This window comes from Magallana gigas, chromosome 8, assembly GCF_963853765.1.
Source record: "Magallana gigas chromosome 8, xbMagGiga1.1, whole genome shotgun sequence".
Classification (NCBI taxonomy): domain Eukaryota; kingdom Metazoa; phylum Mollusca; class Bivalvia; order Ostreida; family Ostreidae; genus Magallana; species Magallana gigas.
In genome coordinates this window covers 11539675-11559429 of record NC_088860.1, presented here as the reverse complement: position 1 = coordinate 11559429, position 19755 = coordinate 11539675, and the positions used below count along the sequence as shown (strand labels likewise).

At 32.4% G+C, this 19755-nt stretch overlaps 1 protein-coding gene and 1 non-coding gene across 4 annotated transcripts; both read left to right on the top strand.

Annotated features, from left to right (window-relative positions):
- The first annotated feature begins 400 nt into the window (after positions 1-400).
- On the top strand, positions 401-3777 carry LOC109619364 (uncharacterized). The gene is made up of 4 exons (XM_066069058.1): positions 401-1157; positions 1273-1423; positions 2961-3090; positions 3179-3777. Exons 1-4 carry the CDS (start codon positions 424-426, stop codon positions 3775-3777), a joined length of 1614 nt encoding a protein of 537 aa, XP_065925130.1. The 5' UTR covers positions 401-423.
- A 3150-nt stretch (positions 3778-6927) lies between these two features.
- On the top strand, positions 6928-19755 carry LOC105333077 (uncharacterized). 3 transcript variants are annotated; one of them, XR_010708518.1, is made up of 6 exons: positions 6928-7612; positions 9580-9660; positions 10619-12046; positions 12165-12315; positions 15533-15644; positions 15735-19755. It is a non-coding gene; the product is annotated as an uncharacterized protein (transcript). The 3 variants fall into 3 exon arrangements; XR_002200133.3 differs by lacking the exon at positions 9580-9660 and having other exon boundaries at positions 6929-7612; XR_010708519.1 differs by lacking the exon at positions 9580-9660 and having other exon boundaries at positions 6932-7612; positions 11721-12046.

The following is a 19755-nucleotide window of genomic DNA, read 5'->3' as shown; positions in this document are numbered from 1 at the left end:
TTTCACTGCCAAGGGATTTTGTCTAGTGTCTCTTTTGGTGAGAAAAGTGTCTTCAGATTTGGCGATATTAGTTGTCCGCTCGAATTTGACACACACTGATGTAGAGTGGAACTACGGACTGTGAACTAATATTTTTCTAAGTAGAAAATATATGGACTTCAAGCATTTAAGTATTTTCTACATGGAAATTTTCATAATAAAAATTAATTAATTCACAAAATATTTAAAAATCAATGTTTAATAATAATAATTCTATTCCTTCTAAAAGTTGAAATTCCAATAGTTATAGTGATAAAATTGAAGTTTTTTTTCAATAAGAATAAAATTATACAATTCTTAAAAACTTTTGTCAATTAGGTTATTAAATGCAATCGACAAACATATAATAAGTCACAACGGGTCACAAAGTCGTTGCTAGGTCGTATGCTAAATCATGATGATACAGACAGTGATCGAAACCATGGGTCTAAGCTTTCTAATGCATATCAAGAAACAAGAAAACTTTGGCAAGAGGAATATGGTGAGGCATTTGCCAAACCAGGTGCCATGTACCGTGGAGATTCTCCGAAAGGTAGACTCTACCTTCTCACTAAACAAGACATTGAAGGATTCTCAGGCAGAAATGCAGAAGTTGTAATTAAAAGTATTTCCATATCTCTGCCTAATGCAGTTGGTGACAAAAACATTAAACTTAAATTATTAAAAAACAATTGGTCTAAAGGTATTCAATGTATTGAAAAGCTTACAGGAAAAATAGGGAATATGACCTGGAACAATCTTAATGTTCAATTTGCATATGGCCCTTCCGATGCCACTCTTGTCTTTGTACTAGCTACAAGAAACACTTTTTTTGGTGGAGGATCTAAAGAAATTGGTGGTTTTCAAGAACGACTTGGGCAATATCTGCAGAACCCTGAATTTTATAATGGCGGTAATATCAGATTTGAAAGAAACTTGCATATGTTAAGCAAAACATTGGCAGCAAAATGTACAGTTACTGGAAGTGTTGGACGCCCGATTCTTGCTGGCATCGTGTTATTTCTGGAACCAGGTGCTTATGAGGAGGCTAACATGCCGACAAATATGGATCAAATGTGGGGCCCTGTCCCTTTGCCTAAATCTGATGCTGAAAACATCTGTCAAGTTGCTTCGCATAGGTAAACTTTTTATCACTCGTATCACTCTATGTTTCCAAATAATACGCAAACTATTCTGACGAATAGGTTATACTTTATTATTTTCTAAGATATGTTCATTAACCATTTATTTTAGATTGCGAAATTCAAATGGAAGTGTCGTTTTCACTTGCCGGATCATACACAGCGTTAAAATGATGACGTCAGTTGTGCAGGTTTTCTTCCAAGACAAATTGGCAGCGATTGCACATGTTATAGGAACTGACCAGCTACCAATTAAATCACAAGTAAATCTTTGCTGAAACTGTTTTTTTATTACTTATTTTGTACAACAATGTATTTTACATGTATGACCACAAAAAACTTCTAAATTGGTCACCAGCTATTAAAGACTGTACACTATTTTGGAACGAAGCCTTATTGTCTGAGTCATTATTCTGAAATGAAAATTGAAATATGATGCAATAGAATATTATTCTTCATTTTAACATTTTAAAAGATTTATCCGCCGTAAAGTTGTTAATTGAAATAAATCTAATGATTCATAAATAACATGATAAAGGTGGAAAATTCTAACAAACAAATAAAATTTTATTTAAAAAATCTTAAATCGAGGTATGTCCAATGCGGGATGTTTTATCAATATTTTTGTCATCGCAATGTTGACCAACATCGAGTGGACATTGTGTTTACATCATACACGTTTTAGCATTATTATCAAATTAGCAGCGTACCCTCTTTATCCTGATTACACTGTCGATATCGTAATGTTGACCAACATCAAGAGGACATTGTGTCTACATTGTGTGTTTTCTTTCCTGTTTACTTCGTCGACATCGCAATGTTGATCGACATCGAGTCGACATCGTGTCTACATCGTACGTCTTATATCGTGTTTACATCGTCGACATTGTCGATATAGCAATGTTGACCAACATCGAGTCGACTTTGTATCTACATCGTATGCCTTCTGTCTTATTTACATCGTTGACATCGCAGACATCGCTATGCTGATCGACATCGATTCAACATCGTGTCTACATCGTAACTCTTACATGCTGTTTACATCATCGCCATTTTCGACATTGCAATGTTAAATAACATCGAGTAAACATTGTGTCTACATCGTGTGCACTCTCTCATGTTTGCATTGTCGACATTCATTGAAAGGGACAACGTAAAAAATTATCTTCGATGTAGACAATGTAAACTCAATATCGATTCAATGTCGTATTGTGATTGTTAACGATGAAGATGATGTCAACGTCGAAAAAATGTCGTCAATGAAGACAATGTAAGCTCGATATCAGTTCAACATGGTCGACATTGCGATTACGACATTGTCGACAATGTAAACGTTTGAGAGATATCTGCGATGTAGACAATGTGAATTTGATATTGGTTCAACATTGTCGACATTATGATGTCGACGATGCTAACGTTTAGGAAATATCGGCTATGTCGACGATGTAAAGCCAATATCGATTCAACAACGTCGACGTTGCGATGTCAACAATATCGATGATGTTAACGGCAAAGAAATATCGACATTATTGACAAAGTAAAATAAATATTGTATACATCGCGATGTTGACGATATCAAATTAACATGTTTCATGACATCTAAATCTTAACCTGATTTAAACAATCTGCATAGGTCATTTAGCTAAAACATTTTACGATCATAGATTTTCGAAGTTAACTCTTTTATGCTAAATATGATGTAATTGAAAGCACCAGTATTGAATTGATTTCATAATTCTTTTTGGAACATTTCTTTCATAAAGCCGTTAATATTTGAAAGCCGATCTTGTATCTTTCTAGACAACTTCAAACCTATTCCTAAATCCAGATGCAGGAGAAAGGGCAGTCCTCATAAAGACGGGAGACGGCGATTATATGATACTGATAGGAACATGGACAGGATTTGCACGGGGAATTGCTGGGAGACGAGGTAACGAGAGAACATATCTCTTTTAAAATTATGTCAATAATTTAAACAAATCAATTTTAATAACAAATGGATTGGTTTCTACTTAAAGGTAGGCGAGGAATTCCTGGTAATCCCGGCCATTTGGAAGTTACTTACAGAATTGGTTCAAAATGTTTTCTTACTGGTGGAACGATTCATCTTTCTCAATATCACCCTCTAGAATACGAAGGTCTTACCTTAGACTTTGAAAGAGGAACGATAACCTGTAGTAGACCGAGATCCTACAAAATTCTTGAATATGTGACCTTTTCATTTTCCGTTGCTCTGCTTCACGTTCTGTGTGTGCCTCGCCCTTCAAAATGGAGACCAGGAAAGTCTCTAAAACCAAAATTGGAAAGAAGAGGTGCACGAAGAGTAAAATGGTTTCCAGACGAATTTATGTCTTTTATATTGGCTGCAGGATTGCTGCACTTGACACCCTCTAATCACTATATTTATCACAATTACAGTGCAAACGTGTGTGCTGATTGGACTGCCGGAAAAAATATGTCTGATTCTTGTGACGTGGGATTTTATCAAAGTCATTGTGTCATAAACTCTGATGGAAGTGATGGTGGTGGATGCGGCGGATGCGGTGGTTGTGGAGGATGTGGAAGTTGCGGGGGTTATGGTGGTTGTGGAGGTGGTGGTGGTGGTGGTGGTTGTTGAGGTTGTTGATGATTTTAAGATAGCTATTGCAAGTTTAATGTGTTTGTGACAGGTTACCCATGTGCCATGGGTATTTTCATATGTGTGCTTGTTTTTTTCTTGTTTGAAGTACGAAATATATTATATTATATATTATATTAAAGAATTATATATAAACTATTTTCAACGTTTTACATTTAGCCTCCTAACCAATTTCTTACAATTGGAATAAAAAACCAACTACAATGCTAGATATTTACAAAAGCGGGCAGGGGTGATACATCCAAACTGAAAAGAATGATATACATATGTACGAGGCCTTATTTCTTTTTGTTGTAACTGACTGGGAAAAAATAACAAACTTCCTTCTTAAAACATTTTAACTAGTTAGTGGGTATTTAGTGCTTCATATCTCTAAAGTTTGTTCTTTATGTCACTAATGTGTTTATCGTTGTCCCAGTTAAGAATTTCATAAGACTGTTTAAGAGAAACAACAACTGGGCATTCATCTATAGTCCAAACATGTACATAGACGTAGAACACAATCTTTACATTGTTTACAAATTAATGTATCATATGTCGTGGTATAAAAATGTATTAAATAAAAAAAAAAAACCGCTAGCTTTTGCAAATTTATTTGCATATTTTAAACCAAAATTGTCAGATCCAATGTACCTGCTCAATGGTTAACTTGTCCTATATTTTCCGCCAAATGATAATTTGTCAACCCTCTTTCCTGGGCACCCCGTTTTGGAAAGGTCTTTCCATCAAAGTTAAAATCGCATTAAATGCTTCTTTTCCATTTATTAGATTTTTTATTACCAAAGATGTCTGATCCACCATTTTCGCCTGCGATGATACGTTTGATGAACTCGTCCTACACTTTTCGCCATGACGTTAATAAGTCAACCCGCGTTCCTGGTTACCCCATTCTGGAAAGTTCTTTCGATCAAAATTAAAATTGTGCATTCAAGTAACGAATTTGCTTATTTTATTTTACCAACATTTGTCAAATCTGAAATTTTCAGTACACTCAAAGTAAAGGTCCCAGTAAATTTACTCACCCTTTACATAATCTTTCAATACTATTTCATTGGAAGACTCCCACTGACATGGATCCTCCTAAGCGAATTCACCACTTTACTCTCAATTTTGCTAATTTGGGGTGGTTTATCGAAAATGAAAGTAAACTTTTATATAATTTTTCAGTAAGTACTTATCCGGTAAAAATTTAATTAAACAAATGTAGCTAACGGACATCATATGGTGTTGATTAACCAAAGAAGTAGGCAGTTACTCTGGTGCAAAATATACAACGTTATTTGATTTAGGAAAATTTTTAAGATGACTTGTTCTTGCAACACACCAGGGTTCAAAGAGTATATTTACATGTATAACCTATATCCGCCAGGATGTAATTGTATATCATTTGATTTTAAAACTTTATATTTCTTCATTATCCATTTTTCAGTTATCATTTGTATTGAACATGTCTAATTAAAGAATACATCAAGAGAATAACACTTACACTCCTGCAAAATACAATGGCTACTTTTTGAATCAATTGAGCTTTTCTGATCAATATTTGTCCTTGTCTGTTGTTGTCGTCGTAAGTATTCTTGTCATTGTAACCTTTTTACATTTTCACATTCTTCTCCAGTACCACTGAGCCGATTTTAACCAAACTTGACCAAAAGCATCGCTGGGGGAGGTAAATAAAAATCGGCAGATTTTTTTCACTTTTTGTATTAGATCTACTGTACTTAATTATCCAGTTATTTCAAAGATTATATCATTATACTTATTTAATCAGTGTTACGGCTATTGTTGCTCGGGTGAGCGATGTGCCCCTTGAATCTCTTCTTTGATTTAAGGAATGAATTTAATATTTTTTCAGTTGTTCAGTATACGAAATAAAATTGTTTTGAGCAGTTTACGGTTTATAAACCACAGAAAAGATTATTGAATTCAATATTGAAATCATTGTTTATATTCAATTTTTTTTGCTATTAATTGTAGATAAAACATTAATACGATATAAAGCAATTTTATAGCCAATTAGAAATCGTGTTAAACCAGAATTAAACTCTTAAGCTTTTTGACCACATACCCTGTTTGAAATGAAAAGATATGTATAAAACATTTTATTTCTACGTATATAATTTTGTGTAATATTTTTGTAAAGAAAAGTAAAGATAAATCAGTGTTTAAAACGTACTTATGTCATTTATCCACATACATGTAATCACATATCAAATTTCTAGCAATATCACGTATGAAAGAATTTAAGTATATGACCTGTATATTTTTGTCTATGGTTTTGTGTAAATAAACATGAACGTAATTCAAAACAAGACTGAAGTTAATCGAAAATAAATCAAATTTTCGTCGAATATTTTTGTATCGTTGATGGCAAGAATCTAATAACATCGATGTTGTAGACAATTTAATGCAATGATCTAGAGATCCGAGAATCGCAATCATTCGGTATACATCATCTAACTGAATGTAAGATACTCTCCTCATAATTTTGCTTTATAAATTATTTTTTTGTGTGTATGTAATGTTCTAATTTAGAAAAATTCGAACAATGGAAACTCTATCTAAATTGACGCAAAAAATAAACGAAATGAATAAAATAATAAGCGACAGTACATTTAGAGAAAAATGCATATGTGCATAGATCGCCAAACAAACAATTTTTGATTGAAGAGCTTGATGATAAAAGGTTAAACATTTGAACTAGTCTTAGTTGATATTAATTTATTTGCAAAATAATATTAAGAAAAAGGCTGCTTTCCCAAAAAGGAAATTTCAATTTTGATTTTAAAATTTTACTGTAATATGTGGGAGTATAATTTAGTTCTTACTAGTTTTTTGCGTCGTAAATTGTAAACTTTAATTACTTATTGAACCATAGGTCCCGGGTCGTCCATTTTATAAAAAAAAAATAACATCAGGAGCTAAATATATGCAGGTATTTGTTGTTCACTGTAATAGTGGATGACTACTATATAGTAGATGACCCTGTGAGTATTTCATCCCCCAGAATAGGTGACTGCAATATTTTTACATGTAATCCGATTAAAATTAATATATTACTCACAAAGTGGTAGCAATACAAGCATCAATATATCTCAATTATGGATTTTTTTTTCAATTCAAGCATATTGTTACAAAATTAGGTTGTTAGCTAATGCATCTTTTTTAAATATACAATATGCATTAGATTATACGCATATGTATATTGAGTTCAAAATAAATGAAATTTAAAACGCGTATATCCATAACCCTTCTTACCTTTTCGACAAACCCAAATTCTCCCTGGAGGCGGCAAATATTATGTATTGGAATGAAAGTTCATAATTGTATTTTATATATATTATTATTAACCTGATTAAAAATGCATGCACTTTTAACCTCCTCGAGGTCGAGAAAAAACCTTTTAAGAAAATTTGTAGTAGATTTGAAGATAGTGTATGTTTTTTGAACATAACTTATTTGCGTTGCTCTCGTTTTTCTTTTGCAGTAAAAACGTAAACATATTGAAACATGTTATCATAATTGTCATTTTACCTTGTTATGAAAATATCACATAGTTTAGTAGATCATCTATGACCCACCCTTCTGAAGGACAAAACTTGTCGCCTGTTTACGTCTGCACATAACGTATCCTGTTTACTCACTTTAAATCTATTAATAGAGTTCGACAAAACACAAACAACAAGTGGTCACTGGACCGTAGTCAATATTAGTCGTAGACTAGCAGTTAAACTGAGAACATTCTTGAATATCTTGAACAGCAGAAGAAAATGTATACTATGTTATACGTGTAAATCACTAAAAGTGAGACAAGGTAAGTGCTTCATTTTATAAAGTAATAATTAAAAAAATTCTCATGATGCAGTTTAATGAATAACTAATGCGTCTATCATTTGAGTATTTGATTGTTCATTAACTAAAACTTAATAGGAGGGACAGTCGGTAGGGAGGGAAGGGTAGGTTACGTGAGAGAAGAGATATTGACTAAGGTCTACAGGCACTGAAATTATAGTATTTTTTGCAAGGAAAATATTTACCTCATATCTCATACTAACGATAAACGCTACCTGCATAAATCACCTGATAAAATATTTATCATTTAGGTATAAATGCTGCGACATAGTGTGTAAAAAACTTACAGTACTTTAAACTTCAAACACCGCCTGAAAAAGCATGGTTACACAGGTATATAGATTCTTCGATATCGATTGAACAAATGATACATCATTCCGATATCTTTGTTTTTCCGCTTTTATTTCTTGTTACTTAAAACTATGAAAGTATTTTTATTATTATCTACTTCTATCATCATTATTATCCACAAAAGTCCCATGCCAATTTAATGGTTCTGCATATTTTCTAGATTCTGTAAATTGTGCCTAAGTGAAAACTTTTGGAAAGTTCATTTCGTGATATTTGATTCCGTGTTTTGTATTGTTTTATGTGCATTCCCTGCTGTTTGTTAGTAATGAATTAATATGCATATTTCATGTTAGCAATTTCTTTGGCTTGGACCGTTCACTACGAAACTGTTATTCATAATTTCGAATCTCCCTTGGACTTTTATAATTTTTACCTTTCCAAAAACTTTTCAAACATTTATTTTGGTCAAATATTGAAAAATTTGAAAAATTAAAAATGATGAAAGTGTTTATGTTATGATGTACTTAATCAAAACTATTATCGACAGGTGTCCGATACTACCTTAATAACTCAGAGTATTTGGTAGATCGTTTACATTGTGCATACGTTAGCCTTATTGATATGCATTTTTGAAAAGTTTGATTCTAGAAAATTCTTTCAGAATTTTTTTTTCAATTTTTTATGATACATTAGGACCTGGCATACATTTACATTACAAATGAAGTAACACTCTTCGATTTTACCAGTCAAGGTTATAATGTGCATTCAACTTTATATTACACAGATCTACGTGACATAAAACATTTAAATGTTTACTGACGAAAGGAAACTTTGTCAGTTTCATTTGCATTATAGGCGATAAAATTTTATTTCACATCTTGACTTCAAAAACAAGTAAAATACATTTTTTAAAAATTTCTTTTTAGTGTTCTTATCGCCAAAACGGATCTGCGTCACAAAAAGTTTACATTTGATAAAAAATAAACGCCAAGTATCCAAGTTATTTATAAGTATGAACACATGCGAATTAAACAAATGTTGTAACTGCCTAATTAAACTAGATAGAAAAATGTTTAACATTATTTTTTAGTACCGTCATACCGCACTGTTATCATTTTACTAGTAAGAAAAGTTTTTCACATGTCCGTAAGTTATTTCTATAAATTAAAATATCGTTTTATTGATAAACTAAGGCAAATACCTTAAAACGTTTAAAATTATACCACAGTGTTCAAAACATGCTTTTTTTATTTACACGCTAATATCATAGAATTGTAGATTGATTGAAAGTAAGTATTTATTCAGAATTCGCAGCGTTGCCTGTATGATGATTTATTTACACGTATGCTGCAAATACATATATGTAATATTAATAGATTCTGTGAAACAAAAAACGTAGTATAAGTTGATACTATAATTCATCTCAAAGTATTTAGAAAAAAATTACAGGCTGAATCCGTGTCAATCTAATTTAAATCAGACCTTTCATCTCGCTCTCTGTTATGTATGGTTACGGTCGAGCTGTAACCATACATAGTAGGAGAGCGAGATGAAAGGTCTAATTTTAATTAAATTGAATCCGTGTTAATCAGTCATGTGAATATGTAGTATGTAGTAAATAGCATCTGATTGGTACAGGAGCTAGACATCGGATACATATAGAGAAAAAAACAACAAGCAATATTACAAAAAGTTTTAAGATCGACCATAGGTTTTTTGGTAAGTGAAAAAAAATTATTTTTTATCTAGAACAATTTGATAATTTTTTAGAGTCCGGACCATGTCATCTACGCATGCATACTAATTAAAATAAATTTGAAAAAGCATTTTAAAGTTCAATCAGATGTTTGCAAAATACATGGATGTATTTGACTTCACCTAAAAAGAAAACGGGCAGCAATTCCTTTCGACTTGGTAATACCACAATATTATTACCACTATATTATTTTCATAACATTTTTACATTCAATAGTGTTCAAATTAACATGTTATTTAATAATTTTCAAAATAAATGGGAAGCTCGCCATGAATTTGGCATGGCACAGTTATAGACGAAAAGGCAATGCAATACTATAGCATAAACAACTTATTTCTTAGAACTTATTAAAAAAGCATCAGTTGTTTCCATTAATCTATCTTAGTTTAACTTTCATTCTTCAAAAAATCAATTATTTTCTCAGAATTATGATATTCGCTTATACATGACCGAGATCAATAAATCTATCTATCACCAAATTAAATAGATACAGGAAATATTATTGAATTTTTGGCAAGTAAAAATTTTTCATTTTTATTGTCACATTTACCTCACTTACATTAAATGTAGGGGCAAACCATCTGGTTATAAATTGTGTATCCAGTAATTTTCGAAATCTCTTTTAAATTGCAAGTTTTGATTACGCTGAAATTATTTCCTGAATTATTTCATTTAAGAAACTTTTTAGATTGCAAAATAAACAGACGCAATTTAAAAAATGTTATACATTTTCCCCACTTACGCAAAGTTTGTGACTGCGAAAAAGAAGCCCCGAATAAACGACACCTCTTGCTGTGGTTTTATGTTTTAAATCAATTTTTCTCAAATGGAATATACTTTTTAAATAATTATCAGATAACTAAATAATAGCTTTATTACTTCGAGACTTACGAACTGTTCATATTTTTGTACCCAAACTAGAAAAACAACCATGACTAACTATCAGAATATTGTCTTCGGAGTGGACCTTGTAAAAGCCGCCCAAGATGAATACGACTTTCTGCTCAAGGTTGATGGCTTAGAATACCTTCGGAACGATGCAGTTCTTCAGTATTCCATTCATCGCTACGAGAACCTTTGGCTTCCTCTTGTTGCATCTCAAAACGACGAACATATCTTGTCAGAATGCTTAGAGCCCCCAGTTGACATAGCTTGGGTGTGGCATTGCCACATGCTATCACCGCATAACTACGCTGTGTATTGTCAGTCACGATTTAAGAAAGTGCTCAATCATTCCATTTCTAAATCGAGAGCTGCTCACGATTTGACAAGGATGATTTGGTCAAGTCATTATCCGCAGGAACCATTTGGGCTAAGCAAGGACATCATGGACGGAAACATGCCTGATAGTCCATTACATCATCATGAAAGTATTACTGGTGAAATCAGTTCATTTAATCTCTTGGCAGCAACCCATCGACAACGAAATTTTGTTTATAACATTCATCTACCACACTATAGAGATGCAAAGTTCCTAGATGATGCATTGACAAGGTACAAAAAGTATCTATTTTTGAAGGAAAAACATCCGACAAAGTTCTTAGTTCCATGTTACGACATTGATTTGATCTGGCACACTCATCAACTTCATCCGATTGATTACGAACGGGTCACAAAGTCGTTGCTCGGTCGTCTGCTCATTCATGATGATACAGACAGCAATAGAAACCCAGGGTCTAAACTTTGTAATGCATATGAACAAACAAGAAAACTTTGGCAAGATGAATACGGTGAATCGTTTGCCAAATCAGGTGCCATGTACCGTGGAGATTCTCCAAAGGGCGAACTTTTCATTCCCACCAATTTAGACATTGAATGTTCATCAGAAAGAGAAGCAGAAGTTGTTATTAAAAGTATTTCGATATCCCCGCATAACGCAATTACACGAAGATACAAAAATTTAAATCTTAGTATATATACTAAAGAATTTTCTCAGAGACTTTCGCTGCCAAAGAATATGACCCGGAACAATCTTAATATTCAATTTCTATATGGTCCTTCTGATGCCTGGCTTATCTTTCAGCTAACAACAAAAACCTTCTTTAGGAAAGTGTGGAACGTAGTTGGTACTTTAAAAGTGAAGTTTGGGAAACATCTGAAGAACCCCAACCGTCATAATGGCGGCGATTTCAAATTGGAAGAAGACATGATAATGGAAAGCAGAAAACCAGCAGTAAAATGTACCGTAATTGTAAGTATTGGACGTCCATCTCTTGCTGGCATCGTACTAGTTTTGGAACAAGATACATTTAAAGAGGTCAGCATGCCAACAAATGATGATAAAGTGTGGCGTTTTGTTCCAGTCATAAAATCAGGTGCAACAAACATCAGTCAAGTTGCCACGCATAGGTATATTATCATTACTCTGTGAACAGTAGTAAAGACACAAATTGTAAGAATATTTTAAAAAGAAATTACTATTTCATTTTCCTAGTCCTCGACATTTTTTTCATATTGTTTTTCTTAGATTACGGAATTTGAATGGAGATGTTGTTTTCACCTCCCGGATCATACACAACGTTTACCTGATGACGTCATTTGTGCATGTTTTTTTCTACAGCCAAATGGCAGCTGTTGCACATGTCATTGGAACTGACCAGCTTCCAATTGAATCACAGGTTAACCTCAATATATCATTATTATGACATTTTTGATCACTTTTGGAATTAGTAAAACTTAATAATCCGACAAAGAGTTAAATATACGTGAAATAACTTTACTGTTGGGGACAGAAGCTGGTTGTACGGTGGAAGCAACGTTATTGTTGACAAGCCAATCGTGTTAATTTATAGTTCTTTTTCCGTTGGTGATCGTTCGAGTAGCGTGCGGGATCGTATGTGTATCAGAAAAATTGGTTTGCGTTATCGTGCGGTTTTTTTTTTTGCGTTTTATAACTTTTTTACGGAATGCAAGGATTTATTCTAAAACAATCACAACTAGTTTTTAAAACAATTCAACAATGTGAAAAGAAATTTTTGTATAGAAAAAAATATTGACAATTTTTTTGGATATATGTTTTATGTCCTGTCATCTTTTTAAAAAAATCTTGAAATAGATAGTAATTCACCAACTGTTATAGTTTGACCGATCGAGTTAATTTAGCATGATTTTTAATCAGTTTATAACAAGCATCCATCGTATCTTGACACATAATTTGATTCATATTAGCGTCGAACTAGAGAGACACCTAATTTTCTTCAACTTATGGTAGAAGTTAAGGTAGTATGGGGCATCTCTCGATATTAATGTGGAGTAAAGTACATTATAATTGAAATACTTTCACCGGTTTAGAATTTTCCAATTTTACAATATTTTACCCCCAAAAATAGCTTTTAAAATATTTGGAGAGGTAACAATAGCAAAACTCTAAGCGGGATTCAAAGTCATGACTTACAAATTTGTAGTTAGTCCTCTAACCCACTGCTCTACGCTGTTGGTGACACTTCTGGGAAAGAAACTTCTTACTAATTGTTAGACAATTATTAATCACCTTATTGTCTACGGACTTTTCCGGGGGGTTTTCAATTACAACAAAGAACACACGGCGGGTGTGACCGGTCAGCAGAGGATGATCACTCCTTTGTACCTGATCCTACATCTATCTTTTTACAGGTCCGTGTTGCTCTGATTTGAATTTGTATTTCGTTTTATGGATTTTTGAGATGGCTGACAGTTTGTTATTGTCATTTTTCACTACATAATTACTAGAGTTGTCAACGAGAACACCTGAAATCAATTATCGCTTGGTCACAAGCAGATGTTCATTATATTTTAAAGGAATATGATTTTATTCATTTAAACCTCACAGAAAGATCATCATTTCATAAAAACACAACATTTATAAAGAAATTCCATTTTTTAAGAAACAAACAAGTTTTTGGGGAACTAGTTTCTCTTGCGGAAGGTTTTTTAATCGAAAATGACAGAAACAAGCAATTATATGAATTCTCAATACACTTTTCTTTTTATCATAGTAAATACTTTATTCATCATTCACATTTTTGACATTTGATAGGTTTGTAACATGTTCTATAGGTCCTATATGATTTGTACAAAGAGTGATGGACATTTAACGTAAATTCATGCAAATATATAGAAAATGTCTGAATTTTTGCGAGAATTTTACCTTTTAAGCCATATATCTAAAATTTGACATCACTGACCACAGTGTTTTATTATGTCAGAATGATAATGAATTTATATTTAGGCAAACTGAATTAATCTTATAAAATTCTTGATATTCAAAATATTTCTATTTCAAATCAAATTGTAACTATTATAGAAATTGGTTATTTTAAGTGCAAAAAGGTCAAAAAAATTTATGCAGCTTCGTACAATTTTTTTTCGTAGTCCCTGTATTAAGTGTGACCATTTTGCATAATCAAAAACAATATTTCAAGAAAACAGTTTGCTTAATTAAAAATACAGACAACAATTCCCAATCAGGCTGAAATCGCATTTTAGGTGCAAAAATGTCAACTTGAATTGGCCATAACTCAAAGGGATGAACACTGACCTTCAATCATCTTTGTATTTTTTAAAGTGTGTTTTGTCTGCAGGTTTTAATGATATACTTATCAAGAAATTCTTGATACAAGCACATTGAGGGGTGGGATACCTTAACAGGATACAGGTCACATTTGCTTTGCCTAAGATGACATGTGCAAGCGTCATAAGAGAAAGGACAACTAAGACATCTGCTAATGGATATTTAAATAAATTAATTTTCTTCTTCTTCCGGTATGGAGTTGACCTCATTAACTGAGTGATAATAACTCCGGCATTTATTTGAAATCAAATACATCTAGCGTATTATCATAAGTTTTTAAATGTTCTTGAGTTTGAGATACGGTGTATGTGACCGTAGCTATAGCATTATTTAATTTGAAAATGACAGTTTCAAATAAATGAACTAGTACTCGACTGTCGCTCGACTAAAAGCTCCGATTAATCGACTAAGCTTACCGAGTAAAATTGACTTCCCTAATAATTACACTTCATTTCTCTCTCTCTCTCTCTCTCTCTCTCTCTCTCTCTCTCTCTCTCTCTCTCTCTCTCTCTCATACTCATGTAAATGAAATGTATATAGTCTTGATCATTTCAAATTGTCGTTTTACTGTATCTCAAATGACCGTGCAGCGCGCTAGATTCGGTGTGTCATCGAATGCAAGATTTTTGTTTTGCATATATTGTCGAGTGGTTAGCACGGTGGCCGCTTACTGCGCTGAAGATCTATTTATATCTTTAACAATTGCTTTGCTACTTAAGAAACTATAAATAAAACCCAGCTACATTATAAACATCATTTGTTCATAAAGACTTTAGAGCGATCGGCGACAGTATCAACACCTTCTTTAAGAATGTGAACGAATGATGTTTATAATGTAGCTGTTCTTTTCTTCTTCTTTTTTTAATAGTTTTTTAAGTAGTTTAGTAGTAGCTTTAGATTTTGTTTTCTTTATTTTTTACTCATGTAATTTATTTTTGGTCCTGAAGAAGGGACTGGTTGTCCCGAAAATTTGACAATTTCTATTGTTCGTGTCGTTAGCCATTTTTAGTGCTTTATATATTCATATATACTAGTATTCAGTTTACTGGCTTAGTATCTATATATTAGATCCGACACTTTAAAGATGCCTAGTGTTGTTGATTCTATTCAATGCTTTATATATATATATATATATATATATATATATATATATATATATATATATATATATATATATATATATATATATATATATATATATATATATATATATATATACTATTTTTTACTCATTCTTTTTCTGTTGATATAGCAGCATACTTATTTTGATGGGTTTTTTTTTCAAGACTTCTGGAAATATATCCCTGAATCCAAGTGCAGGGGAACGCGCGATCCTCATAAAAACTGGACACGGTGATTCTATGATACTGGTAGGAAAGTGGACAGGATTTGTTTGGGGTAAGGTAAATTAAAAGCATTTTTCTTGAGCTAGTATAATAGCATACATCAAATCATTTTTACAACGAATTCAATTATTTCTACTGCAAGGTAGAGAAGAAATTCCTGGTAACCCCGGTCATTTGGAACTGAAGGTATACCAAATTGATCCAAAAAGTGTTTCAACAGAGGAAAAGCTTCATCTCTCTCTAAATCACCCTCTAGTATACGGAGGTTTAACCTTAGATTTCAATAATGGTACAATTACATGCACTAGAACAAAAACGTATAAAATTGTTGAATATGTGGCTTTTTCATTTTCCGTCGCGCTTCTCTATAATCTGTGTGTACCACGCTCAAAATGGACACCAGAAAAAAATGCAAGGAGAGACAATGTAGTAAAGGCACCAGGTGCAAACATGTCCTTTATGACGGCTGCCGGATTGTTGCTATTTTATACACCCTCTAACCACTACATGTATTGCTATTTCCCTGTACTATTCTGCACAAGATGTGCTGCCGGAAAACCTTTGTCCGACTCTTGTGGCAATGAATCCGATCAACGTCAATGCGTCATCAATTCTGACAAAGGAGATTTGGGAGATTGTTCTGTTAAAGATATCGAAGGTGCTAATGATGAAAAAACTCCAAAGCATGTACATCTATTGAAAATTAAAGATTTAGCAAAGGCAACCGGTTTTTCAGACGAGAACTTGTCTCTCTTAAAAGCAGCTGGATTGCTGTACCCGACACCTTATAACTTTTATGTTTATTACAATTACGGTGCAAACGTCTATGCAAGATGCACTGCCAGACACAGTGTTCCTGAAGCTTGTGGTATCGAATTGGATCAAAGTCGATGTGTCATCAATTCTAACAATGGAGAATTTGGAGGTGAAAAAGGGAGCCGCAAAGGCAATGGTGATGGTACTGATAAAGGAGTTGGTGATAATAAAAATGTTAGTAGTGCTGGTGGCCATAATGGCAATGTTGGAGGTGTTGGTGTTGTAAGTGGTGGTGATCGTGTTCGGCATGGCGGTGATGGTGGTCGTATTGGTGATGTTGATTATGGATGTGGCGAAAGAGGTGGTTTTGGAGGAGGTTGTGGAGCTGGTGGTTGCAGGGGAGGTGGAGCCTGTGGTGGAGGCTGTGGTGGTGGTGGCTGTGGTGGTGGTGGGGGAGGAGGTTGTGGTGGATGTGGTTGTGATTGAGATGGTGAATAATTTTAAAGTAGTAATTGTAAGTATTCAAGAGAAAATCCGCGCCTGTGTATACAAAACAAATATATTTTTGTGCAATTGCTTATTCTTGATTTTGTTTTGCATGCATTAGCTGTTAAAGGACCGAAGGCAATCACTGCGTATATCTTAATTTTGTTATAGTTTTTGTGCCTCCCAGGTTTTCATCTGCAATTGTCAATAAACTGTAATTCAATATGTTTTGTTTAAATGACTTGAAAGTATTGTTATCACATTTTAAAAAATTCAATCGATGTATTGGTGTATAATTGTGTGTCTGACCAGTAGTCGTGCATTTGAAAAAATATGTTTTTTTTGAAATGGTGAAATAGAAGGTATGATTGTTTTACATGCTATCTCAATTAACTGTTGGTTTGGTTTTTTTTTTTATAGATTTTGTAGTTAGTTTTAATGTATTAAAGTAAATTTACCTCATTGTCGAGCTCAAACGAAGATGTACATGTCATTGTTGGATATTGTTCAGCCGCATTTGATTTTAATCTTTTAAACTCAACGATTTTTGATTTAATATTTCGGCATTTGATCAAGTACGCAAAAACAAAATGGCAATTCTAGGCACGTGGGCTAGAGCATCTTATTTTTTTCTCATCTGTTTACGTTTAAAATTCTGCAGGAATATATTTTAATAAAACGCCAAAACTACATTAGGACACAACTATATTTTTATAAGTCAGCTTAAAATATATATTTTTTTAAATTACACGTATAATAACCACTGGTTTAGTTTGTTTGGTGAATATCTACATGTAATAATAGGGAAGACGAATTTCAAAATGCAATCTATGTATCGTTTTTAAACGAGAAACACTGACCCCGAAGAGTGAGGTCATGATTCGCATAATACTGAGTAAATGTATTCTTTTTTCCATGAATATTTTACATATATTAGTCAATATACATGTAGTCCCTGTAGTTCTAGAAATGAAGCTAAAAGGAACTATATTTGATACGAGTCAAATTTGGTTACTATTATTCGCCATTTTTTAAAGTGGTTCAAGTACAATTAATTGCTATGTTATTTTTTTAGAACAGTTGTTATAAGATATTTTTTTCACATAATCATTTGATAAATTTGCACTCATTGGCAGTATATGATGTCAGAATTGACGTCCTTTTTATAATTCAATCAGAATCAGTCAAAAATCTTTTTACGGATGAGAAATATAGAGCGACGCGTTCAACAAGGAATTTTTTTTATCACTTAGTCTTGGCTAGATACATCTCTGATTAAGATTTTTTGTTTGTTCAAGCATGAGCTCTATTTTTTTCTGAAAGAAAGATTGCTTGAAAACATGTCGTTTTATGCTAAAAATGCAAAAATGACAGGAAAAGGTTATCTTCGCAATGTCACATTTCTAAATTAAGGAAATTTGAATCAAAATGAAAATTATGAGAAAAAAAATCACGTATATACAATGTATCTGTACAAAGAAAACAAAAAGTTACAGTAAAATGATGATGTTCATTTTAGGGGGCCATTTGAGGGCTATATTATATAAAGTACATTTCGAATGTTAACGCACGACACGATGGATGGCGGAGAACCTAAGCAGTTAGCATAAAGGCATCAAGACACATTAAAAAAACAAATGTTATGTATGAATATTTTTGTATTTTTCTGTAGTCATAATCATGCTGTTTAAAAAGAAAGATTTAAAGAGTAAAACGTATGATATGTGCAGTGAATGTGTTTTAATTAAAATTATTTATAATGAATAAACATAGAATATATTATTAATAAATTAGTAAATAAATAAAAGGTTATAAAAATTAAAATAAAATCAATTCTAGTTCTTTCATCTTCTAACACGGTATTCAGTTAGAACTTTCCATCTGTTTAGGTCCACACACACACACACACACACACACACCCACACACCCACCCACACACATTTTACATTCATGAGTTGGTATTGAAAATTCCCGGGTTTGATTGGTCAAGAGTTTTCATTTTCTTGTGAAAAAAATTCAGGCAGACCACTTTAAGATTTTGAACAGATAAGTGTATTTCCATGATTTTTCGAAATAATTCATTTTGAAGACTTGAAGACATTCAGACAATGTAAGTTTACTTATATTTATAGAAAGATGAGTTTATGATATGAAGTACCAGGATTAAGAATTTAGAAGGAATTACTTTATAAATATTGTATATATCAGATGTGATTTAATCTGAAAAGTGAAACTGTATTCATCATTTGAAATATCGGATATAGATAAATATAATGGACAACCTTTGTGAATACAGTTAAATATATAGTGGCTAATATTTCTAAGGAAATGTTTAAATGTTTTATATCGTGAATAGGACCTATCTGTAACGAACATGCATTTAGATATATATTTAATATTCAGATGAATAAGCATCATTATTAGAAGATGTTTTGGACGGTGTTTGGAACCGGACTCACTTCCATTAATTGGTATGATTAATAATTGTATATTTTAATGTTTTATTGTGAAAGAAAGATAACTCTTGTATGTTAAAATAATTCTTTTATCTATGATTTTGGCCAAAATGTAATTTCTATCATGTATATGGAAATAGTGAAATGTGTATATTTCATTGGAAATGTATTTTATGATACTAGTAATTCAATTGTAATAGTGAACAAATTTTTTATGTCTTGATATTATATTATAATATTATATATATTTTAGTATATTATATAACAGAGTCTAAAATTTCACATTCATTCATCAAATATATTTGGTTAGAGTGAATAGCATGTGACTGTTTTCATTTATTGCCGGGAAATCCCCTTACATACGTATATGATTAGACTAAAAGTTGATATAGTGATATACCTTTATACGCCTTTTATCAGACTTGTTTTAGTTAGATCCAATTAATAAAATATTTAACACTCAAA

Bases quoted from the DNA above. Each gene is read 5' to 3' on its own strand.
- LOC109619364 (XM_066069058.1), top strand. From the start codon at position 424: ATGCTAAATCATGATGATACAGACAGTGATCGAAACCATGGGTCTAAG. The intron at 1,424-2,960 runs GTAAATCTTTGC...GTATCTTTCTAG, and splicing joins AGCTACCAATTAAATCACAA to ACAACTTCAAACCTATTCCT. The intron at 3,091-3,178 runs GTAACGAGAGAA...TTCTACTTAAAG, and splicing joins GGGAATTGCTGGGAGACGAG to GTAGGCGAGGAATTCCTGGT.